The sequence below is a fragment of the Schistocerca americana genome, chromosome 8 (assembly GCF_021461395.2).
Source record: "Schistocerca americana isolate TAMUIC-IGC-003095 chromosome 8, iqSchAmer2.1, whole genome shotgun sequence".
Classification (NCBI taxonomy): domain Eukaryota; kingdom Metazoa; phylum Arthropoda; class Insecta; order Orthoptera; family Acrididae; genus Schistocerca; species Schistocerca americana.
In genome coordinates, this window is record NC_060126.1 from 191,320,345 (window position 1) to 191,347,351 (window position 27,007).

General features: G+C 43.3%; 1 protein-coding gene across 1 annotated transcript; it reads left to right on the forward strand.

Moving 5' to 3' along the window:
* The first annotated feature begins 4,624 nt into the window (after positions 1-4,624).
* LOC124545662 (arylsulfatase B-like) lies at positions 4,625-26,799 on the forward strand. Its single transcript, XM_047124610.1, has 10 exons — positions 4,625-4,637; positions 7,217-7,257; positions 11,436-11,483; positions 13,671-13,830; positions 15,834-16,057; positions 18,744-18,993; positions 19,214-19,362; positions 22,900-23,035; positions 24,898-25,056; positions 26,321-26,799. Exons 1-10 carry the CDS (start codon positions 4,625-4,627, stop codon positions 26,797-26,799), a joined length of 1,659 nt encoding a protein of 552 aa, XP_046980566.1.
* Positions 26,800-27,007: the final 208 nt, after the last annotated feature.

Sequence of the window (27,007 nt, forward strand, 5' to 3'; positions counted from 1 at the left end):
AAAATTTCTCAGAAAGACTGACCTCCCTGGAAGAAAAGCGAAATACATGAATAGCCATCACGGATGAAGAACTGAATGGTCAACAATAGTGTGCTTTCAAACGTTGTGGATGTGCCAGCACTGTCTGAGAATGGTCCTCGGAAATCGGTTCATGTAGGAAAAACATTGAAATAATACGCCTCGCGTAAATGAGATACACACAGTTGTCTCACTGTGCGCCGATCTGCCCCCGAGAGGTGGGGAGCAGCGCCCCGCTCTCGCTGTCTTTCACATCTGCAGGCGGTTATAATCTGTCGTCACTATCTTTTATTGTACTTCTTCATGTAAAGTGTCTGAAGGCTATCTGGCAGAGGTTTCAGATACTCCACAGTTTCAAATAATAGCTTTCTGTGTGTATGTGTGCGTGTTTGTTTTCTCATTTGCAGTTTACGGATGAGATTCCTGCTGTACAATTGGTGGATGAATAGACGATGAAGGAATTTTACACAGATCGCTTGGTTCTCATGGAGTAACACACTGCATGTCTGAGTCAGTGTTGCTGTTGTTAGCAGCTCAATTGCTGTAATATCGGCTCATTTAATTAACAAAAATAAATAAACAAATATATAAAAACGAATTATCATTTGATCCATGAAGTACTATCATCGTTTATTCTTCAGATGTGTGATTCTTATGCTTGCTACAGTAAATATTGTACCGACAGTTCTCACCTCACATTGTGTAATGGGTGTAGTGTTACGCTTTTGAAACGAATACTGTGATGGAAACAGTACAAAATTGGGTCTTGCACTTAACACCATCCAACAGTCCTTAAACATACATAGAGCAAGGAAGTTTGACATACTATGGTGAGTAGAAGACTTCACCAATAACGTAATGTTGATAGGAGCGAACAACACCATGATAACCAGTAATGAGTGTTGATTCCAAGATGGATAGACGTGTTTTTCTTGTGTGAGGTACCGGTGTGTCTTAGGCAGAGAGAGATCTAAACCTCTTATAAGCCATCAACGATCAGAAATAACACAGTAGCAACGACTGTATTAAGCCACGAATGCAACCTGGCCTTGGTTCTACACAACTATCGAAAAAAGAAAACCTTCCACTAGGACAGCTCAAGAGTTGTCATCTTGACTTGTGGAATCACATTGAGCTTCTTAGAACTAGTCTTACTCCCCTCCTACCTCTTCCCTTCCCTGTCTCTCCTCCCCCCGTAGGAGGGGATGCTGGCTTTCCAGGGCCGTTCTATCCTGTCGCTGATGGTACAAAAGAGCTCCATGCACTGCAGGTGCTCTGCTTTGGTGGGTGTTTAGTTGACAATGACATTCTGTTTCCAGTCTGCAGCTGGACACTTAGGTAGGCGGTGGTTCTGCTTTACCAGGAATTTCTACATTCTCGCTGTTGGAACACGAAGAAATCCGTTTGCAAGATATACTTTGCTTTAGTCGGTGTCGGGACGACAATGATATACTGTTTCAAATCTGCAGAAATCACACATTTTTCTAATGAATGCCAACCCCTGGTACGACGACCCCCCCCCCCCCCCCCTCTCCTGCCGTCGCCTCCGGGCGCTTCCAGCAGTAATCTCTTGCAGATCGTGCGCTAATAATTAGTGTCTGTGGATGTCTTTAAGAAAACAAAGTTACCTTCATATCTCTGACGTCATATTATTATGGCACCCATTGTCCCATGTAACATTTGTCCCACAAACTTTACAGCTACTATCATAATTTTGGAGTTATTCTTGGTGGCAATAGTTAGTGACTCACCCCGTATAGTGGGGCAGATCCATACTAGATATTGCCTGAGAATTATTATAGAGACAGACCCGCCCTAACAGTTACCCTCGAGGTTGCGTGAGTGAATTCACCCCACCCCCCTCCTCCCACAAAAAAACCGTTTGCTGGATCCAGCATGAATAATGTTCCTGGAATTATAACATGCCAGATCCATTCCAAACAATAATCTTGGACTTACTGCCCCTTACTGGCCCCTATCTTTTTACTCACACGCTTCAAACCTATGGAACATACTCTCTCCTCCCACAATATTTCCCACCCAATGCATGTCCTTCAGAGTTCAAAAGAAAGTGCAATGCTCAAGAGTTTTTTCATCGAAGAATATTATCATGTTGCATTTGTGTTTTTAATCCGTTTGTATTTTTCGTCCTTTCAGCTGTCCATCTTTATTACTTTTAACTTAAAAACGAAAATCAGTCCTCATATCTCATCTGTGACATATTTTTAAGAAGGCTGTTGGATGAAGAAAGGAGAATTATACCAGTCCACCTCTTGCCCGTATGGGGCGAGGGCGATGGAACAACAGTAAAGAAAAAAAAGTAAAAGTTCACAGATTAGGAGGACGCAGCTACTTTTAAAGAAGCCATTGCTTCTCGTCTTGGACAACACAAGTGTTACTTTCGTTTCGAACTCCAGAAAATGCATTTACATACCTTTGCAGAGATCACAATCGACGGTTTCATAGGAACAAAGATACAAATAATAGAACTATACAGTATTCACATCCTTCAGTTACAGTACCCTTACAACCTGTAGAATGAATGTATAATGCAAGCTTTCACATCTAGTACTGACATCACACAAATCTTCCGGGTTAGTAGGCAGTGGTCGACGTGTATAACTTTCTCCTAACGTCTCCTCTCCGATTGTGGGAGACATCTTCAGAGGTAAAATGGCCAACTGTCAGGAGATAGCTTTATACATGGACCATGGTCTAATACTAAGGAGGTTTTAAGTGATGTAGAATGAGTAGCTAATGAGGCATTCTTTTACATTATATTTGAAGTACGTGGATTTTCAGTTTCCTATCTGATTGGAATCTATTATACGAGGGTTGGAACTTAAATAATGGCAACTATTCATTTACAGCTCGTACAAAATGGAAACGAGTTTCAAAGTTTTACTGACCTACAAATTAGTAACCAGAATTGTACATAACCCGTTGCTAGCAATGTGGAAGTGCCAGTTGTGTTGACAGTTCGAGCGGCGCGGTCTATTTCCCGACGAATCTGTAGCAGTTCTGAAGCGAATGACGTGAAGTGTTTCCTTCAGTTTAGAAATCGAGTTAAACTTACGAGGGCTTCAGTCAGGGGAGTGCAGTAGGTGGTACAGCACTTAGCAGCTCCATCATTCAAACAAATCAGTAACAGCCTGCACTGTACGAGCTTGAGCATTGTGCTGCAAAATGATGGTCAGGTTCTGCAGGTCCTGTCTCTTAGCTGGTCGTAGGTCGTGTTCCAAAAATGAGCAGCATAGAGACAGAAGTGATGACACTTTCTGCGGGACCTGACCATCATTTTGCAGGACAATGCTGAAGCACGTACAGTGGAAGCTGTTACTGATTTGTTTGACTGATGGGGCTGCTAAGCTATACCACCTAGTGCACTCCCTTGACTTAAGCCCTCGTGAGTTCAACTCGATTTATAAACTGAATGAAACACTTCACGGCATTCGCTTCAGAACTACTACAAATTCGTCGGGCAATAGATCGCTCCGCTCGAACTGTCAACACAACTGGCGCTGCTAACGGTGGCAACAGGTTATACACAGTGCTGGTGACTACTTTGAAGGTCAGTAAAACTTTGGAACCCGTATCTATTTTGTACGAGCTGTAAATAAATAGTTGCCACTATTTAAGTTCCAATACTCGTAGATAAAAACTCCTTTCAGATACCTAGAGTGGGAGGCACAGTATGTTTAGAAATTATTTTTATTTCAGATATTGTAAATTGCACAGTTCATTGAAGTCCCTATTAATTCCCTGAAGTGGACTCAGAGAGATGTCCAGTTACAATCTTCACGGAACACCCTTATTAAAAGATTTTTTCTCTTTTTGAGTGGGGGCTGAGTTGGGTTTCCCCAGAAGTTCATGTTAAAGGACAAGATCGAGTGTAAGTGCCCATAGCATGCGACCAATGCCATCTAGAAATTTCGATGTACAAAGCAGGCAGGTCTGAGCTTTGTCGCTAACTTATCCATGTAGTGATACTGCGTAAGTTTATCATCCACACAGTCGCCTAGAATTATCACACGTGGAGTGTCACCCAGTGAATGCCTGGCGAGTTATATTTAGGATGACCGTCAGACAGTGTTATTTGTTTTCATTTTCAGTATGTGAGATGTTATACGACTAAAGATTAAGCTGTTTGCTGTGAAGGTTTTGTAAGCCATTTACACTATCCTCCTACGTGTGTCTCTTACGAATATGGTTGAAACTTTTATCACTAAATATGTGTCATCACCAAACATGAGAGATTTTTAAAAATTAAACAACTTCCGAGTAAATCACTTATATAGGTCAAGAGCAGCAGCGAAAAAGGCACATAAAATTGCGAGATTCCATTTTTAATGTTCCTTACTCCCAGTGTAGGCTTATATCTGTCGTATTACTCGTTAACGTGGCCTTCTGTCTTCTGCTGTTGAGTTTCATGGAGAGCAAGTCTTTAATTCCACACCGCCCTAGTTTCTCTGAGAAAATTTTCTAATGTGCACAATCTAAGGCGTTGGCAAGGTTACAGAAAACGCCAGCAGGGAGATTTAATATTAAGTTGCCCAAAAAGTGAGTTCATGACGTCATATAACGCCTTCTCAGAAGACAACCCTTCATGGAAGCGAAAGGTTATTCTCAGAAACGTGGGTCAGTATTATTGCGTAGACTAACTTTTCAAAACAAATCGGGAGCGCGTAAAGGAGGGAAAAGAGTTATTTATTTTGTCGTATAGTTTTACAAGTACACAACGTATTTACAGTTAAGTGGAAATGTCCTAATGTGACAACCAGTCAAGAGCACTTTGACTCACTTGATGTAAAGTCCTTAGATCATCGGTAAATGCTCGAAGTGGGCACTCATTAACAACGTGAACTATTGTTTGCTCCTCCTCTCCGTAGTCGCAGTCAGCGGATGGACAGAAACCCCACTTCTTAATGGTGTAACCCTATCTTACTTGGTCAGTCCTCATGCGGTTCAGCCTTGACCAGATTTGCGGTGGTACTTCGAACCCCTGGACCTGCTTTGTTGGGTCTTGAACCATGTGAGCGTTGTTGGGTGGATGTCCGTTGCAGCGGTGTCGCCATTTGCAGGTCACGTCAAAACAACTGGTACCCTCTAAATCAGCCCAGGGTGGTTTGCGTGATCTGAGACGAGTTGTTGGTGGTTCCTGTAGGGTATCATACAATGGGGAATTTTTAAGAGAAGTAATCTTTTTGAGCAAGCTTATCTTGGCTCCTTTCTTCCTTGGCCCCTGCGGAGCAATGTTAGCTAAGACTGGCAGCCACTGACTGGGAGAAGGTCTGACAGTACCAGTGGTGACTCTCGTGCCTTCATTTAGCTGCTCATCAATATTTGTCGAATGGCCACTGTTTTCCCACGCAGAAGAACACTATTCTCCAGAGATTCACAGTTGGGAGTGCGACAATGCGTAGAGTACGAGTCCGCATCCAAGCTACTTCTGGCAATCTTGAGAAGTAGATTTACCCTTGAGACTAGTTTCTCAGATAACTTGATGCACAGTTGCTTGAATGTCAAGAGTATCCAGAATGATTTCCAGACATACTGGATTGTAGTTATGTGGTACTCATATTTCATTGAAAGCAATATGTAGCTTGGGCTTATTTATTACTTACAATTTGGTGGCTCAAATGGCTCTGAGCACTATGGGACTTAACATCTGAGGTCATCAGTCCCCTAGAACTAACCTAAGGACATCACACACATCCCTGCCCGAGGCAGGATTCGAACCTGTGATCGTAGCGGTCGCACGGCTCCAGACTGAAGCGCCTAGAACCGCTCGGCCACACCGGCAGGCTACAATTAGGTGAAATGCAGTAACATCAGTTTCATCTCGATTAGTGAGATGAGTTCATAATTTCAGATCAGTTGCACATACACACTACTGCATACTTTCAAATAAGATACCTTGAGTCATACATTGATTATGAAGGTGCCTCAAGGGGATGCTACGAAGTCAGCACAAGATTTTGATACTTTGATATCATTACCTGAAATCCATGGAAATTGTTTCCTATTATAATCCCTTCAACTGTAGTAACTCGTATCGTAACATGTGCGCGCAAATGGAGCCCAACGTCCTTACCGGAAATAGCGGAAACGTATGCCAACAAACCTGCGAGCGTATAGCTCTAGTGTGAGGGTTGTACCGTTGTTAGTCGCCTACGTCTGTCTTGTCAATTGTTCCAAGTTTGTATTAGCCTCATGTACAGACAGTTTCAGAAAACTGCTTCGCTGCCCTCAAGGGCACATTCTGACTTTCATTTTTCTCTTAGCTGCTGACTCATAGTACGGCCCAGTGCTTTGCTGTCGCAAGTCATTCCGACCCCTGGGAAAGCTGTCCCCAAATCATGTAGTGTGTCATCCTGACAACACCTCATTTCCGCACAGTGGCATTACTTCGATTTGTTACACAATCTGTGATAACAGATTCCGTTCCACCTGTGATAAATCATATATCTAAAGTAACAAAAGATTGCTTTCATGATACTGTATACTGAAATCAAGATAATTACGTAAATAAGACGTATATAAGTTTCTTCGCGAAACAGACAGAGCACTATAGGCTTGTAGTAGCCTGCACACATCTTACGGTCACCGACGTCAGCTGTAAGTGTTTCTGCTGCTTCTCAGTTCTGTAGTTCACAGTCAATGTATATTATATCAAATTTTTTTTTGTTTTTTGGTCATCAGTCTACTGACTGGTTTGATATGCGGCCCGCCACGAATTCCTTTCCTGTGCTAATCTCTTCATCTCAGAGTAGCACTTGCAACCTACGTCCTCAATTATTTGCTTGACGTATTCCAATCTCTGTCTTCCTCTACAGTTTTTGCCCTCTACAGCTCCCTATAGTATCATGGAAGTCATTCCCTCATGTCTTAGCAAATGTCCTATCATCCTATCCCTTCTCCTTATCAGTGTTTTCCACATATTCCTTTCCTCTCCGATTTTGCGTAGAACCTCCTCATTCCTTACCTTATCAGTCCACCTAATTTTCAACATTCGTCCATAGCACCACATCTCAAATGCTTCGATTCTCTTCTGTTCCGGTTTTCCCACAGTCCATGTTTCACTACCATACAATGCTGTACTCCAGACGTACATCCTCAGAAATTTCTTCCTCAAATTAAGGCCGGCATTTGATATTAGTAGCCTTCTCTTGGCCGGAAATGCCTTTTTTTGCCATAGCGAGTCTGCTTTTGATGTCCTCCTTGCTCCGTCCGTCATTGGTTATTTTACTGCCTAGGTAGCAGAATTCCTTAACTTCATTGACTTCGTGACCATCAATCCTGATGTTAAGTTTCTCGGTGTTCTCATTTCTACTACTTCTCATTACCTTCGTCTTTTTCCGATTTACTCTCAAACCATACTGTGTACTCATTAGACTGTTCATTCCGTTCAGCAGATCATTTAATTCTTCTTCACTTTCACTCAGGTTAGTAATGTCATCAGCGAATCGTATCATTGATATTCTTTCACCTTGTATTTTAACTCCGCTCCTGAACCTTTCTTTTATTTCCATCATTGCTTCCTCGATGTACAGATTGAAGAGTAGGGGCGAAAGGCTACAGCCTTGTCTTACACCCTTCTTAATACGAGCACTTCGTTCTTGATCGTCCACTCTTATTATTCCCTCTTGGTTGTTGTACATATTGTATGTGACCCGTCTCTCCCTATACCTTACCCCTACTTTTTTCAGAATCTCAAACAGCTTGCACCATTTTATATTGTCGAACGCTTTTTCCAGGTCGACAAATCCTATGAAAGTGTCTTGATTTTTCTTTAGCCTTGCTTCCATTATTAGCCGTAACGTCAGAATTGCCTCTCTCGTCCCTTTACTTTTCCTGAAGCCAAACTGATCGTCACCTAGTGCATTCTCAATTTTCTTTTCCATTCTTCTGTGTATTATTCTTGTAAGGAGCTTCGATGCATGAGCTGTTAAGCTGATTGTGCGATAATTCTCGCACTTGTCATCTCTTGCCGTCTTCGGAATTGTGTGGATGATGCTTTTCCGAAAGTCAGTGGTATGTCGCCAGACTCATATATTCTGCACACCAACGTGAACAGTCGGTTTATTTCCACTTCTCCCAATGATTTTAGAAATTCTGATGGAATGTTATCTATCCCTTCTGCCTTATTTGACCGTAAGACCTCCAAAGCTCTTTTAAATTCCTTCTAATACTGGATCCTCCATCTCTTCTAAATCGACTCCTATTTCTTCTTCTATCACATCAGACAAATCTTCACCCTCATAGAGGCTTTCAATGTATTCTTTCCACCAATCTGCTCTCTCCTCTGCATTTAACAGTGGAATTCCCGTTGCACTCTTAATGTTATCACCGTTGCTTTTAATGTCACCAAAGGTTGTTTTGACTTTCCTGTATGCTGAGTCTGTCCTTCCGACAATCATATCTTTTTCGATGTCTTCACATTATTCCTGCAGCCATTTCGTCTTAGCTTCCCTGCACTTCCTATTTATTTCATTCCTCAGCGACTAGTATTTCTGTATTCCTGATTTTCCCGGAACATGTTTGTACTTCCTCCTTTCATCAATCAACTGAAGTATTTCTTCTGTTACCCATGGTTTCTTCGCAGCTACCTTCTTTGTACCTATGTTTTCCTTCCCAACTTCTGTGATGGCCCTTTTTAGAGATGTCCATTCCTCTTCAACTGTACTGCCTACTGACCATGATGTAATCTAATTGAAATCTTCCGGGATCTCCCGGCCTTTTCCAAGTATACCTCCTCCTCTTGTGATTCTTGAACTGGGTATTCGCTATTACTAGCTGAAACTTGTTACAGAACTCAATTAGTCTTTCTCCTCTTTCATTCCTTGTCCCAAGCCCATATTCTCCAGTAACCTTTTCTTCTACTCCTTCCCCTACAACTGCATTCCAGTCGCCCATGACTATTAGATTTTCGTCCCCCTTTACATACTGCATTACCCTTTCAATATCCTCATACACTTTCTGTATCTGTTCATCTTCAGCTTGCGACGTCGGCATGTATACCTGAACTATCGTGTCGATTCTGATAAGAACAACCCGGTCACTGAACTGTTCACAGTAACACACCCTCTGCCCTATCTTCCTATTCATAACGAATCCTACACCTGTTATACCATTTTCTGCTGCTGTTGATATTACCCGATACTCATCTGACCAGAAATCCTTGTCTTCCTTCCACTTCCCTTCACTGACCCCTACTTTATCTAGATTGAGCCTTTGCATTTCCCTTTTCAGATTTTCTAGTTTCCCTACCACGTTCAAGCTTCTGACATTCCACGCCCCGACTCGTAGAACGTTATCCTTTCGTTGATTATTCAATCGTTTTCTCATGGTAATCTCGCCCTTTGCAGTCCCCTCCCGGAGATCCGAATGGGAGACTATTCCGGAATCTTTTGCCAATGGAGAGATCATCATGACACTTGTTCAATTACAGGCCACATGTCCTGTGGATACACGTTACGTGTCTTTAATGCAGTGGTTTCCATTGCCTTCTGCATTCTCATGTCGTTGATCATTGCTGATTCTTCCACCTTTAGGGCAATTTCCCACCCCTAGGACAAGAGAGCACCCTGAACATCTATCCGCTCCTCCGCCCTCTTTGACAAGGCCGTTGGCAGAATGAGGCTGACTTCTTATGCCGGAAGTCTTCGGCCGCCAATGCTGATTATTTATCAAAATTTAGGCAGTGGCGGGGATCGAACCCGGACCCAAGACGTCTTGATTATGAATCAAAGACGCTACCCCTAGACCACGGGTACTTAAAAAAAAGTCAGAGTGTTTCGTCTAATCACAAGCGTGATAGTACTGATGAATAAACCTGATCCAAAAGTAAATTTGGCCGTTGCTTATATGTGTTCTGGGGTACTACCTTTAAGCGCGTTAGATTATTCTAATGCAGGTTATTGCCCACGAGAGAACTAAAGCGTTAACTTGGCACTGTCAACGCAGAGAAGAGGTCTTCAAGTCCACAAAATAATTTTGTGCTATGTTCAGTTAATTCATGTTCGAAGCAGTACATGAACTAATTGAATTGGAATAATAGGTTCTCATGTAGAAGACTGGCCATGAATTAGCATGTACTGGTACTCTGGTACCGTTGCTGCTGAGACTGTAGGGTAGGCAACTTACGGAGGGGGTAGAGTGGACCAAAACGAAAAAAAAGGTCTCATGAACAAGAGCTCAAGAGCTATGTGAACTTGATCAGTAAAAAGATGTATTCCACAGTATCGAAGATGAACAAGTGATCACGGTTGTTAAGGTCGGTATTTCAGAGCCCATGTTCACCACACCTTTTTTTCTTGTTTTGGTTCATATTACCTTATCCAAAAACGTGGGAACTTAAGAGCTCGCTATAAATGAGATGTGTTTCCTTGAGAATACACCTACATTTCTTCCAAGGATTCACAGTTACGTTCCCTGAGCAGATCTGCTACTTTCGCATATACTACGGTTCTATCACAACGCTTTTGGACTAGTTCGGTATTTACTGCCGTGGTTACTCGATGATGACTCCCCGTGCCGGAGCAGAATGGGTGCATCTAACGTCTTGTAAGGAGTATGTTTTAGAGATGCACTGCACTCTGCCAGAAATCTCGTTCGTCTTCAGGTTGACTATTTTGGGGAACAAATGTGTACATGTGAACAATAAACATGTAGAATGTTAATAACGTTTGTCTCATTTAAAAAACTATGATAGTTTTCACATAGAAAGTTCGGAGGCTTTAATTCTCAGCACAGCTTCATAATTGGAACACTTTCCGGACTGTCGGCCCTGTAATCTAAGTTTATTTTGAAATGACAACTTTCGCTTTATGTGTGCTGCAGTTTTTTCTGAAGTTACAAAAATTCTTCCTGAAGTTAAAGTTTTTAAAATGTGAAAAACTGTTCAAAGATACAACATGGTCATGCACCTAGGGACAAACATTATATTCAAATTTAACAGTGCTTGTTTCAAATAACTACACTACTACAAGCCAATAATCAGTAAGTAAAATCAAATTAAGAAAATGTGTTATCAAAAATTACTTACAAATTAAAAACGTTTTTAAGTGGAAGCTCATGGCAGCTGACATGAATTTCCATTTCAAGACAGGGAAAATTGTTAACACATAAGAGAAGACTGACTGTGTGGCCGAGGGCTAATAGTAATAACTACTTACTCAGGAGCTGGATTGCTACACATTGCAAATTACCTTCCTAGCTGAATGTTGTAAGCTGGTCGCACAGCTCTGAAAGACTTACAAATGAATTGCATTAGTATGACAACCAAGTGTACATTTCCAGTAGAACAAGGCATTGTACTGACACCTGCTCTGTCTGACTGTCGGCAGAGACATCTGGGGAGGATGCGACTGCTGCTGGTGGTGGCTAGTGTGTGGCTGGTGGCCACCGTGGGGCAGGCAGGGGCCAAGCCGCCCAACATCGTCTTCATCGTCGCCGACGACATGGTGAGTCGCCGTCCTGTGCTGCCGTCAAATGGACAAATAGTATTATACATCCCTGTTTCTTAGGATTTCATGAGGGAGCATCTGACAGATACGTCAGTTACAGGGCTTGAACTGCTGACGTCAATTTTTTGCAGAATTACGAGACACCAGATGGCATGTTACAACTTTTTGATGATATAAAGTCTCTAACTTCATTGCTTCTCATTGCAGTAGGTGTTATACGTTTGTAAGAGAGAAATGTAACTCCAAGGCAACTTTACATTATTTGGCACAATGACTTCATTTCATGGGAGCCATGATTTCACCATCAGCATGTGCAGAGTTTACAGTTCATTATAGATTCTCCAGCTGCTGGTTGGTGTAGTTGGCTCGTCCAGCAATCTTCACTGCATGAGTGACAAAGCCTATGATTTTACAAAGGAGAGAATCAATTAAAACTAGTGCTTCTAAGTGACTGATATCTACTACTCAGTCGTACCTTCTCTGCATTCCGAGTAACAAGGTTGGCTCACTGCTGGGTTCTGTGTCAGGGGTCAACTCTCATCATAATTGCACGTCTTCATAGGATACTCAATAGTCGTCCCAACGAGGGTTGCTCGGAAAGGAAGGTCGGCTCGGCCGCGAAATCCACAAGGAAAATCTAAAATTTTTTACCTTACAACAGGTAGCTGCACCTTCCAGCTACTTCTCTACATCGTCACCGCTCCGACTGAGACATTTGTCGTAGCATTGTACAAACTCCTCAATACTATCGTCATAGAAGGCAGCCGCCTGTGCCTCCGCCAATTATCTAAGCTACTCTACAGCTCTTTGTCTGTGCCAAAATGTTACCGTCTTAGCCAGTCGTTCATGAGAACAGAGACAAAAATCAGCGGGAGCCAAGTCTAGGCTGTATGGTGAATGATCAAACACCTTCCGCAGAAAGAGCTGTAGGAGCGTTCTCATTGCCTCTGGAGTATGTGGGCGAGAATTGTCACGAACAAGGAAGTGCATGACAATTACGTCGTGTGATCGGCACGAAATCAGGTGAAACTTGTTACAGGCACTCAAACTTGGCTAGAGACATTGTTGTTCTAGGCGTATTTACGTGCTCACAGTGCGCTCAGAAGTGAAATCAGCGACGTGACGCAATCGACGAACATACTGCAGACACTGCCCAACAAAGCTATTCAAAGGTTCATCGGATTTTTCACTGTGGTTTCCATTTCGCAAACGATCGGACCTAGCTTTGCGAATAGCCCTCACGTTTTGCAGTCGAATCATCAGGTTGAGCGATAATAAGCCGCAAACTTAGACATAGACTTGTACTTTACAGTTGAGAAATTAAATAAAAATTACTTGCAAGGCGAATGAGGCAACAGTAATTAGAAAGGTTATAGAGAAGAGGGGTAACATATAACGATCTGTGCAGTGATCTGAACACAGTACAGTTCCAATCAAGTGCAAAAGAATTCCAGAACTGATATAAAAACCTGAATGAGTTCCTAAGGTCTGCTTTTCTTGAGAAAGGTTGGAAGAAAATTGATGACTGAAACGGAGCGGCAACGTAAATCAGGTATCTAATACATATTCGAGTAATAGGGAAAAGAGTAGGAAAACGGAAGAGTAATAAGCAACACAGAGGAAAGTAAAATCCTGCTAAAAGAACTGTTCATGAATATAATTCAACAATTAAGTACACTCTTCTCATATTCTAAAACTCTAAAGCAAAATGATGCTATGTATACCGAGGAAATTAATGTCAAGAAATTAAAAGTAAACAGTTGAACAAGTGGGCTAAGAAACGACCTGCACCATCCGGAAAATAGGTCTTAAAAAGGCTTTTGAAATAAATGTAATAAATGAAGTTGAGTTTCAGATCAGAGAGGGTAGGGAAAGAAATCTACCAAAATCTTGTATAATTATACGTTATATTTTTTCCGTGTGTGCGTAAGTATTCATTTCATTTTTTTAGGCAATGGAAGTAGTCAATGGAGATCAGTTCATTCAAACGTGTCACGTCTAAAACGTGTAGTAATAGTATAGATGAGAACTTGTCTTTTTATTTTGTGATATTTTGTTCAACAACACACTGTTTTCAGTCTCTAAACGAAAATTTATTACGTTTGGGGAATAGGCCCAAGCGGCTAGTGAAGACGAGTGGTATTGAGCCGAAGAATGCGTGTGACGTAGCAAAACGTGTTGCAGGGCTGGAACGACGTGAGCTTCCACGGCTCGGACCAGGTGCCCACGCCCAACATCGACGCCCTGGCGTACCACGGGGTGATCCTCAACGGCCACTACGTGCAGCCAGTCTGCACGCCGTCCCGGTCGGCCATCATGACCGGGAAGTACCCCGTCCGACTGGGTGAGTCTGACGTCAGCTTCGTCATAACGGCTCGTGAGTTCAACGTATACATAGAAATCCTTCACCAACTTTCTAACTTGCTTTGTGCATGGTTTCTTCTCATAATACCTGCACAAGTTTTCGTTCCTCCTTTTTCATTGCAGTGAGTACAACGTATACATAGAAATCCTTCACCAACTTTCTAACCTGCTTTGTGCATGGTTTCTTCTGATAATACCTGCACAAGTTTTCGTTCCTCCTTTTTCATTGCAGTGCAGCTCTCAAGCTGTAGGTTACTACACTTCACGATTGAAGTTGCTTTACTGCTGCATTAAATCAGTAAGAATCCCGGTCTTACAGCCGAGTGGTCTTACTTTTACATCTGTCATCACTTTCAAATCCAGGCTCAAAACACAAACGTTTTCTGTCTACAATTTTTCAAACAACCTCTTAGTTGACGACGGAAACTGTTCACACTATGTACGAACTGAAAACCCGGAATAAAACATTAAAAACTTATCCTTGTATATTTGTACACCTGATCGGGAAAGAATATCGCAGTACATTGGCCAAATATAATCAAACGTAAGTTAAAAATGTTGGCGTTTAGACACACAAAGATTGCAACTATGATAGTGACAACTACTTATTTACAACTTATACAAAGTAGATACGTGTTTCCCATTGTGGAAGTCGTGGAATATCCTTAGCAAATGGTTCAAATGGCTCTGAGCACTATCGGACTTAACATCTGATGTCATCAGTCCCATAGAACTTAGAACTTAGGACATCACACACATCCATGCCCGAGGCAAGATTCAAACCTGCGAACGCAGCGGTCGCGCGGTTCTAGACTAAAGGGCTTAGAACCACTCGGCCACAACGGCCGAATATCCTTCGCAGCGCTAGTTGTGTTTATAGTTCGAGTGGAGCGGTCTATTCCCTGACGAATCCCTGCAGTAGTTTTGAAGGGAATACCATGAAGTGCTTCCTTCAGTTTACGATTCAAGCTGAAGTCACAAGAGCTTAATTCTGGGCAGTGTGATAGATGGTACTGTACTTTCCAGCCCCGTAGACTGAACAAACCAGTTACAACTTGCACCATATGCGCCAGAGCTTTGTCCTGCAAAATGATGGGCGGTTCCTGCAGAAAGTGTCGCCGCTTCTTTCTCTTGGCTGATCAGTTTTTCGACACAGCCTGCAACCATCACAGAGAAAGAAGTGAGGGCACTTTCTGCTGGACCCACTCATCATTTTACAGGATAATTCTTTGACGCATATGGCGCAAATTGTAATTGATCTGTTAGATCTGCGGTGTGCCGTACCAGCACTGCACTCCCAGGACTTAAGCCATCGTGACTGCAATTTCATTTCTAAATTGAAGGATGCACTTCATGGCATTCGTTTTAGAATTGTTACATAAATTCGTTGGGCAATAGATCGCTCCACTCGAACTATAAACACAACTAGCGCCGCCTACGACTTCCAAATCGCTGGCAACGGGGTATACACAATACTACTCAGAAGGCCAATACAACTTTGAAACATAAGTTGTAAACACATAGATCCACTGCTAAAGTTCCAATCCTCGAATTTTCGAGACAAAATCTCTTGTGTAAATATTTTACACTATTGTGTCCAGCAACAGAACTCGTGTTGATCAGAAACGGCTTCCAGACCCTTAACGGCCATCTGATTTGGATCTCTTGTCATTTCTCACAGCATTGTTCTTTGAACTAGACCCTTGGAGATATCAGTCGCCATTCTTGACCACTGAGAACTGGTTTCCAATTTTTAATACCTCTGCTTCAGTGGGAAGCAAAATTGTAAGCTACCTCCTTCTTTCGATCTCGCCAGTAACTGACGACGATATTTGCCCATTGAAATCCGTTTTCCTACATCGGTGAAGCCCCACTAACTTCGGTGACCAAATGTTTTCCCGTTCCCAGCAGATGAGTTGCTCCACACATGTGCCCTCTACGTGTGTGAGCGCTGTGACTAATGGATCCCCCGTGTTGTTGCAGGCATGCAGGGCCACGTGATCCTGGGGGACGAGGTGCACGCGCTGCCCGAGGGCAAGATCCTGCCGCAGTACCTCAAGGACCTGGGCTACGTCACCAGGGCCATCGGCAAGTGGCACCTGGGCCACTACTCCAAGGTCTACACGCCCACCTACCGCGGGTTCGACTCCCACCTCGGCTACTGGAACGCCGGCGTCGGCTACTACGACTACATATTTGCAGACCAGGTAAACAGTCGGCTTCTTTTCTGCGCTTCAGTTCATCTCACAAATTCCCTAGGACCTGCAGAGGGGTCGGTAGTCAGTGTAAAAGCACAAAATTATTGTAATCAATGTCTTGGTGACTAATTACTTCATTAAACTCTATAGCCAGATTCAGTTTTGGAGTCATCACATCATTCAACGATTACAACAATGACATGCAGTACTGACTATGCGTGTTTACATCTTTGCTATATTCCTTGAATTTGATGATGACTGCAAGATCAAAAGAAGTCATCAGTATCAAGAGACTGTGACCAAGAGATTGATTTCTATGGCTTAATCATCTCATAAAGTCTCAGGAAATTTTACTTGCAGCTTTATTAAGAATGCCTTCACTCTTGTAAATTTTTAATTTGTGCCTTGTTACAGTTTCCCAAGTGGCTACATATGAGATGAACATAAAGGTACACCTGTACCTGCCTCAAAATTTTCAGAGTGGTTGTCAACACCACATGTTCATTTGGTGTTCCCAATCTATGTCTTATGAAAACATAGTCATCTTTTAAAATAAAACAAGTATATATTGGCGTCAACCTATTGGGTGCCCAGTTAAATGTTTCAGCAAAAATATCTCTGGAACAGCTACAGATATTGAAAACCGACTTATTCTAAAACGTTAACTAATATTATTGTCAACGAAAACTTATGTTTATTTAATGGACGTTCCATACTGTTTCTTATAGAATCAATAACATAAAAAATCACAAAAAGAATGGCTTTTGTTGCAGCGAGATACGTGAATTACATCCTGAGAAATTCCAAAGGGAAATTGATGTTTGAAATGAACAAAACTCACCGCTGTTGGACATTCCGAGATGCAAGCGTGAACTCCACATTGCTCGTAATCGCGATGTGATGGACGTACTACGAGTCAACAAATGCTGTACATATTGCTATTTACACTGCTTATTAAATGGACTGGAAACAATATAGAGGTCCCATCACCCACGATGAAAAATAAAGACAGGGTTTGTTGGTTCATACTTTATTTATCGCTACTACAATACTAGAATGTTGCATCGTAGAACGTCATGATTACGACCAACGTGGGGTTCACGCTTGCATCTCGGGATGTGCAATAGCCTCGCGTTTCGTTTATTTCAAACATAATCTTCGTTTTGCAATTTCTCGTTATGTAATTGACGTATTACGTTGAAATCAAGACCATTCTTTTTATGATTTTTCAAATTATCGATTGCGTAAGAAATGACATGGGGCACCCCTTTTTTTAAAAAATGTAAGTTTACCTTGAAGATAATAGCTGCTTACGCTTTAGAATGTCTAACACTATTTACTTTCGTGAGCCCCTTGCCTTCCACTCATGATCGTGAAAGTTTGTTTTCAGTGTCTATAGCTGTTCCAGAGGTATTTGCGCTGAAACCTTTAAGTGGACCAACCTGCATATCACAAACATATGGAGCATTACATCAATCACCGTGTAGAAATATCTGTGCTTCAAACCCTGTTTTGAGACAACATATACAGCTGAGCCTGCCAGTAGTGTAGAAAACATGTCGTTGACATCCTTATCTGATACAGCATGTATCTGTATCAAGATCATTCCCAGAAAACCTGTACCCCACTGCAACGTTATGTACCGAGGAAACTACTGTACTGAGCATAGTGGAAACAAAGTCGTACCAACATAACAAGTTCCTGTGAGGGAAAAGAAACTGTTCATATATCACAGTATTATTGTAGTATCTCTGATGTTACTCTCGTGATCTTTATTCAGGTTATACGACAATGAACTGCCCCAAATGTTGCTCAACACCTGTTCCCCAAATTTACTCATTTGGTAAGCTACGTCACCTTCCTTCAAATACTCGCATTAAATTCCGTCTGTATATCCCTTATCTATCAATCGTATTAAAGTCTTATCATCTGTTGTTGAATTATTTCCAGTCCCCATTGTCGTTACATGATGGCACAATGTTCTAGAGTTAGTCGCACTGACGTACTATGTATGCTCTTATTTATTTGATGCACTGCAATTTCCCAGAAAGAAGTCTATGTTTTCAGCTCATTTGATGAGTTGATACTATTGCACATAGCTTTGTAATACTACACTAGATAGGTAGGAGATATGACAGCCTGCAGAAACTTACCACCAGCCTTGTAACAGAATATTCACTTCAGAGGGAAAATATGACTTCCTGACTGCCCCGAGGAGCCATTCTTTACTCTACAACGACCGTCAATGCATCTGATCTAGCATTTCCGATATATATGTGCCACGTTTGTCTGAAAAGGTTCGAATATCTCCAAAAAGTTGCAGACTACAAGTTCCACGCTCCACATATCGTCTTTGAATGACCCTTCTTACCTGTCTTAAATGAATGAACAACTACGATGCCACTGTATGAACTGAAGATACAAAATGTTTCGTGGATTTTGTAGTAACTCACCTAGGGGTTCAGAAGATTTGGTGATTATCGTTTATGGGCACGTACTGATTTAGTGCTTCTTTAGGTGATGAAAATGAGGATTAGATTGTCGCATTTCGCATTACAATAAATTAGGTTGTTCCTGTTCAGTATAGGTCCTTTTGAAGAGAGACTATTCTTGTTACGTACTGTACAAGGTGTAATGAGAGCTAGAGCTTTATCGATAGAAAATCATGTAACGGCTATTACGTTTTCCCCGGCAGGGTGCCCACGGGTACGACCTGCGCGAGAACCTGACGACGGCGTGGCAGTACAACGGCAAGTACGCGACGGACGTGTTCACCGAGGAGGCGGAGCGGCTGATCCGGGACCACGACACGGAGCGGCCGCTGTTCCTCTACTTGGCGCACCTCGCCTGCCACCCCGGGGACCACTCGCAGCTCATCAACGCCCCGCAGGACCTCATCAACAGCTTCTCCTACATCTCGCACCCCGACCGCCGCATACTCGCAGGTGAGCCGTGTCGCACTCTGTTACTGCTTTCCGTCCTCCTATGAACACCTTCACCACCAGTGCGGTGATGCTGGGATGGAACGAATAGTGTCCAACGTGGCACTTCGTCGTCTTGTTCATAGCTGATGGCATTAATATGAATCAGATGTTATCTGTTATACATATACACTACTGTCTATACATTATTGTATAATATATGGGAGAGTTCTTGTGTTGACAGCGGTGATGGCGAAGATGGACGAGTCGGTGGGGCGTGTGGTGGCAGCCCTGCACGAGCGCGACATGCTCAACAACTCCATCATAGTGTTCGTCGCCGACAACGGGGCAGGCAGCGACGTCAACTGGGGCTCCAACTTCCCGTTCAGAGGCGTGAGTCGACTTCTCCTACACTCTCGTACAGTCTGGAGTCGATAATGATTTGCTTCATTTTCAGAAGTCGTTAGCCAGTTCCACATTTTCTACTAGTAAATAATGTTGTGAGGACAAATAAGCCGGCCGCTGTGGCCGAGCGGTTCTAGGCGCTCTGTCCGGAACCGCGCTGCTGTTACGGTCGCAGGTTCGAATCCTGCCTCGGGCATGGATGCATGTGATGTCCTTAGGTTAGTTTAAGTAGTTCTAAGTCTAGGGCACTGATGACCTGAGATGGTAAGTCCCATAGTGCTCAGAGCCATTTGAACCCTTTGAGGACAAGTAAACACCAGACCAAAAATGTGAAAGCATCGACAGTAACTTAAAACTCATGTTACAGCTGCTGTTGTAAACGAATCATTTTGTGGAGGTCGTCGACTGCTCTTTAAAACTGTCAGCAGACGATTCTCTACAGAGAGTCTGGTTCAAATGGCTCTGAGCACTATGGGACTTAACATCTGAGGTCATCACTCCCCTAGAACTTAGAACTACTTAAACTGAACTAATCTAAGAACATCACACACATCCATGTCCGAGGCAGTATTCGAACCTGCGACCGTAGCGGTCGCGCGGTTCCAGACTGAAGCGCCTAGAATCGCTCAGTCACACCGGTCGGGAGAGATTCTGTATTGGGGTACCTACTAGAGGGAGGTATTTTCATTTACCTTACCTGTCAGTACGAATACAATAGATGGGACTCGCAATAATGTAGGAAGACAAGTCTTGTTGACTGGAGCAGTTTTAACGAAAGATAACGCTACGAAGTTTAACTGCAGTTGGTAGCTACAAGTGTCACGCTTTCTGTTGTAAAACATACGTAGTAGCTGTTCTCATAGTCCAGACAAGGAACACAAAACTCTTGCAATGGGTGCATAAACTTCCTGCTATTCTCTTCTTCCTGATGATGATTCTTCCGGAAATACAAACGCTATTTTTTTTTCAAGGTCCGATTGGTCGCGAAATAAAAATCACAACAAAAATAAAAAATGCTTTATTTGCAACATTTAGCTACACCTTCCACTACTTCTCTACATAGTTGCCGCTCCGACTTAGATAAGCCGCGCGGGGTAGCCGTACGGTCTAGGGTTCGCTGGCTCCCCCCGTCGGAGGTTCGAGTCCTCCCGCGGGCATGGATGTGTGTGTTGGCCTTAGCGTAAGACGGTTTAATATTGAATAGTGAGTAAGCCTAGGTACCGATGACCTCAGCAGTTTGGTCCCTTAGTCCTTACCACAAATTTCCGACTTAGATATTTGTCATATCGTTGTAGCAACTGGTCAGTACCCTCGTCTTAGAAAGCAGCCGCCCGTGCTTTTTTCCACCATTTCTCTGCTGTAGTTTCTGCGCCAAATTGTCGTCCCTACAGCCAGCGGTTCATGTGAGAAAAAAGATGAAAGCGAAGTCCGGGATTTACGGTAGGTGGTCAAAGCACTTGGCATCGAAAATGTTGCAGGAGCTTCTTTGTCCCAGATCACGTGTGCGGCCGGGCATTGTCATGAAGGACAACGGCTCATGACAACATTCCTCTCCGCTTGTTCAGAATTGAACTTCATACACGATTTGATCCATAGCTGGACAAGACCATTGGTTGACACTCGCTTCTTTCCTTGACCGCATGTATCATGGAAGTTTGTACGTCCCGTTTCAAAGTTTTGGCACCATTGCCACACTTTGCTGTCACGCATGACAGTCACGTAATCTGGGCTGCATGCAATCAGGCGAAACCCCTCAGTAATTAGCAGTCGAATGACAGTATACGTTTTACACTTGGCAGGTGACACCATCGTTCTAGGTACTTTTACGCGCTCACTATGCACTCACAACTGAAAAGTACGACATGACGCCATCGACTAGCATACTAGAAACATTGTACGACACATCTGCGCAAACCTTCGTGGGATTTTCTCCGTGGTTTTAATTTTGCGACCGATAGGACCATGAAAAAATGTATTCCTCGTATATCTTGACACTTCAGTGTCATTCTTGCGTGTTCTCCAGGAGATCAAGAACATTCTTCTCGGACTCTTTGCTTCCGTTTCTTGCTGATGGTTCCACTTGGAATGTCCATAACGGTCGGTTACGAGTTGGCTCAGCTACCCCTTATATGAACTGTGGTTCATATAACAGCCAATCAATAGAGAAGTGCTTTCAGGGTGAAGTGTACTTTATCACAAGCTGCAGTGAGTAGCCGTTGTAAGAATAACCTAGATTTGGCACTTCCACAGGAGAGCGGTTGATCCTGCAAGTTGTATATTCACTGAAAGAATACATGAATAGTTTACGTAATGTAAACAGAACTTTTTATATTTTTTGCCTGTCCATTTTTTAATTCTTTCGCCTGGATTGTTTACCAAGATAATTAAGAAATTAGCCACAGCAGAGTGAAAGAACATCTAAGAATTTCTTGAGACGATTATACATGGTGACGCATCTTAGCAAGATGGTTTCAAATGTGTAATAGTTATTGGGTTTTTAGAAAATACAAATTTATACAAAATCAAAGATTAACATCTTCTATTTGATTTACATTGGTATTTATGTCGTGCAAGTGGAGGTCATCTTCTTGTTACAATTGTAACTCTTTCTCAGAAGTTCCTCATAACTCGGGCCAACTGGTACTGGGCAATCAAGCACACCTCTTCTTAATGGCAACTTTCAATTCCACTAAGAATGTTTCCTGTTCCTCTGAAGTTTTGTTACCCCTCATAGTATTGTATAGCTAGGTGTAGCTGTGCGATTAAATACCAAATAAACATTCACGACATTGCAATGACATTCTCAGCATCTAGGAAAAAAACGTTTACCATACGTGAACACATGTGCTCTATCGGCCACTTTTACTTAGCTACTGAAATGGCTGACAGTCCTGAAGTGAGTGACATATGTGCTGTCTGCTTCCCACCACTGACAATGGAGTACTAACAAACCTGAAAGCATCTGTTTCCCGTACTTCAATACAACAGTGCCACAAACACACTTTAAAGTTTGCAAAGGTTGATGCTGGATTAAAGCCGTGCACCACATACAGCACAGCTTTACGTGTTTTAGAAGACTTCATCTGAGACGCACCGTGTATCACCTTCAACAATGCAGTAATCACGCTATGTTCACGATAAGGGGACTACAGAAATCCGACATATGCAAGGGTGTGCAGTCAGTCGATCTTCGTCAAAACTTTTTAACTTTTGAAGGGGACGGGTATCCTTTGTGCTGGTGTACCTCATATATGCGATGGCTTTCACAGTACTAATATAGATTTGTATATAGCTGTAGATGTGTAGCATAGAGGTTTTGCAGGAGGTGTACAGCTTCCAGTTACATCTGCACAACTCCACACTTGCCACAACAGGGTCAAAAAATTTACATATCAGTTCCCTCGCCAATGTGTTGGGCCTCGAAAAATTGAAGCTAATCCGTTAAACAATGTAAATCATTCACAATATGTAATATGATATATGATGTCTGAAGTGCTGTGACGTGTCGTGCTGTTTTGCTTGCAGATAAAGAACAGCCTGTGGGAAGGCGCAGTGCACGGCGTGGCTGCTGTGTGGAGCCCGCTGCTGCAGAACACATCCAGGGTGGACCACGAGCTGATGCACATATCGGACTGGCTGCCCACGCTGTACGCCGCAGCAGGTACGTCCTGGGAGGGAGGAGTTGGGAAGAGGGGGCAGGGTGCTCATTTTGGAGGGTCGCAGGGAAACAGTCACAGGCAGTGCCCACATCAGTGGCATTCACATCTAATAACACTGTCTGACAATAAAAGGTGAAGTACCAAGAAGACATGGTCTGATGTGAATGTACGTTCGTACAGCCACACGCCATCAGCAGGTATCACTGATTAGATTTTCAATTCTCTGCGACAGTTACAATATTCAGCAGAGTGCATTAGCATTGTGTTGTCATCAGGTGTAGTAAGGTATATGAGGGACGTTGAATGATCACTGAGAAACACATGGAGACGCCGAGTAATCGAGAGAGCTTCATGAGCACTGACAAGAGTTAGAGACACGCTTCATTTTGCGTGCCTATTTGACCGACTGATCAAATTTTGCAGTAACCAGAGTATAACAGTGGCCCAATGTTGGACTCCATTCGAATGTGAGGGCCAGTATACTCGTCACAAAGTATCAGTCGACTATGTCTAACCACCATAAGGGGTAGGGGGAGGATAGCTGTATTGCTCACCAAGACCATCATAACCACTTAACATCTGTAACTACCATCCAGTAACAAGGAATTAACACTGTACAACATACCGTGTCTTACTGTGCCATTCATTTGAGCCATACTAGGGAATTACAGTCCTAGCATGGCCTGCTGTTAACAGTACAAAACAGATGGGTGCATATGGAGTGGTGCGGTGACTAGAAAGCATGGACTGCTAATGAATGGCGTTGAATTACGTTCAGTAACGAATCGCGGTGCTGCACTACCCTCGATGACCATCGTTGGTGAATATGGTGGCGACCTGGGTAGAGGAACATTCTTCCAATGTTTTGGAGGGGCCCAGCTGTTTTACTTATGGAGTCACGGTGTGGGAGCCTTTGGGTATGACTTCAGTCGCAGCTAGTAGTCAAGAGGGCGCAACAGTATGTCATGGACATTCTGCATACTTATTGTTACATCTTATGCGACACTTGTCTGTTGCGTGTGTTGAGGTACTCAAATGGCCAGCAAGATCCCCCGATCTGGCACCAACAGAACTTGTATTCTACCACTGAAGACGTCAACTCGTAAGTGCCAATATTGAGGATATCTGAAATAGCTGTTCAGTTGTGGGACATCTTGCCTCATGAGTGGATACAACATCTTCATAACAGGCTTCCCAACTACATACAGACCGACCAGTGGTGGAGGGGGGAGGTTGCATCATCACACATAGAGGTGGGCTGAGATACCAAGTTGTTTGTGTATTTGATTCGATTTTGTAATCGCTGAAATAACATCACATATCCTCTCAGCCCTTGAAGTTTTGGTTTGTTTCCTCCTCCCCCTCTCGGTGTGCTTCATCTTTACCATCACGCCATTTAGTTGGCACAGCTGTGCACCGCGATTAGGTTATGGGTCATATTTCACGTCATTTTAAAAAATGGCCCTATTGATATTATTACTTTCCGTCAAGGAGCGTAGCAGTTCAGTGTTGCAGTAGGCTTAGTTAACTTCTGAAACGTAGCACTGTGGCGATTGCATTTAATTTTACAATATTTGTATTGCAGCGTTATTCTGCAGAGCACAAGTACCAACTTCGCGTTCATTTTGAAAAAACTAACTCCGTGCACCTTTCCTGTGGCCAACACCTGCTTATCGTCCTGGGGCAATAAAATGGATATTTTCGAGCACATTCATTACTCTCTTGTACAAAGGATGTCTATTGTGATTTTTGCAATTAGAAACAAAAGTCCTTCATGTCAAATCATGATGTATCATTGCAAACAGTCTATTGTGTATTAAAAGTGGTAATTCGTTAAACGCAATTTTTCTTAATGTTTTCACAGGAGGTAATGCGTCAGACCTGCCGGACGACCTGGACGGCGTGAACATGTGGCCGCGGCTGGTCTCTGGAGAGCCCAGCCAGCGCACGGAGATACTCCTCAACTACGACGAGGTGGCCGAGAACGGCGCAGTCCGCGTCGGCGACTGGAAGCTGGTCAAAGGTCAGTAGCAGCCATATCCGGACTGGCGTTGTCTGGAACCTATCAAATACATCAGACGCTGTACTACTGGGTCAGTCCACGTCACACAACAGTTGCAGTTGTGGAATGGCACAGCGAACAGTGCACAATTAAGTGATATGTGACAGACTTTGTGTCTGCGATGAGCATAGAGTTCATCTATAGAGGGTGTAACGAGTATAGCTGCAGATAGCTTTATATGTGGTACATTAAATGTGTAAACACATCAGTGTATAGGTTGTTTTTTCTCTGCATCTAACAGGATTCCCGCAAACACCACACATAATTTACTACCTGATGTTTTCTGCACAGTTGTAACTACGTCGTTAAGTGGACTACAGCTGTCGGTATAGACTTAACGTTATGTGTCCACGTGTTCATGCTTCAGTACCTGACTTGATGTCCAGGGGAAAATTAGCATTAATGGATTACTCTTGCCACATGTTCTGGCAGGTGCAATCCACCACTGAGAGATACGACTTGTGATAGCTATAATTGTTAGTGTGCAAATGACATACATACTGATGTAATGCTGTTCAGTACAGAATCCTCAGTCACCAACGCAAGTATCTGCACTTACGCCCACGGCAGCCTGTATACGTCTGACGTGTGTATTATAAATATTATTCTTTATTAATATTCAGTGAAATCGTATTTCTTAGATCGAAAAAAATTTTGTAAATATTTGCTATTCAGTGATAAATGGGTAAGTCGATGAGATATTTAAGTGGAAGGATTCTGTCACGTATTTATATGATGGTAAAATTTTGTGAACAGATTTTGGCCATGAAGGATAAGGAAGCACATACCAAAAAACCTGGGGATCGACAGGGCACAGTAAGATTTAATAATGGATACTCGATTGTTGAAGAGCAGGGGACCATTTCTTACTTTGTTGTCACTGGCATTGTGCTATGGAAACCAGTGTCAACGGTACTAAAGATGGAAAGTGTGCAATATTGAAAGTGGTTACTCATATGGTGTTCGCACGTCGTGTAGTGGTTTCCGTGAGATGGGTACAACACCAGCTGGCAGCCCTAACAAGTGGCCAAAGAAGGGGGCTACATTTATCTAAATAATTTAATGCACACTGCACCTTCTGATGAGGTGAGAAAAAGAGTGGCAGGTGTGGGAGGAATGGGAGAGTATGAAGAATAGGAGTTTCTATGAAGTTGGGTCATTTAGTGTAAATTTAATGTTGTAAGTTGTTTGAATCGAAACTGTAAGCGGTGTGCTGGTGCGGCAGGTGTGCAGAACAACGACTATTACGCCGGGGCGAGCGGCGCTGAGGAACCGCTGTTCACGCCAGCCTACGACCCGGAGGAGGTGCTGGCCAGCCCAGTGGGGCAGGCGCTCTCCAGCGTGGTCGGGGCGTCCCCGGAGGCGGAGGACGTGCTGCGGCTGCGCGCTGAGGCGACCGTGTCCTGCCCGGAGCGGCCCGCGCACGGGTTGTGCAACATCACTAGCAGCAGCGGCTGGTGCGTCTTCAACATCAGGCAGGACCCGTGCGAGGCGGGCGACGGCGCTCCCGCCGACATGCCGGAGGGCCTGGCGGACACTCTGCTGGAACGGCTGGAGACGCTGTCGCAGCCGCTGATGCCGCAGCCGGGGGCCAACGTCACGCAGACCGACCTGGCCGACCCCAAGCGCTGGAACAACACCTGGGTGCCCTGGGTCGACTGCATCGCCGACAACGCAAACCCCATGTGCAACGTCGTCACGTAGTGGTCGCTCTCTCTTTCAGCACTTACTTTGCTTCAATAGTGTTTTGTAGCTATGTAAAGAGCAATAAATGGCTGTCACATATCATACTTCTTGAATTTTTCTCAACAGTATGTGTACCTTAATACCAATTCCAGTACAAATCTTACAACCATTACCCCTGTGTTTATACCTTAATCAAGTTGTTGAAATACCAATATTCCTTCACCAA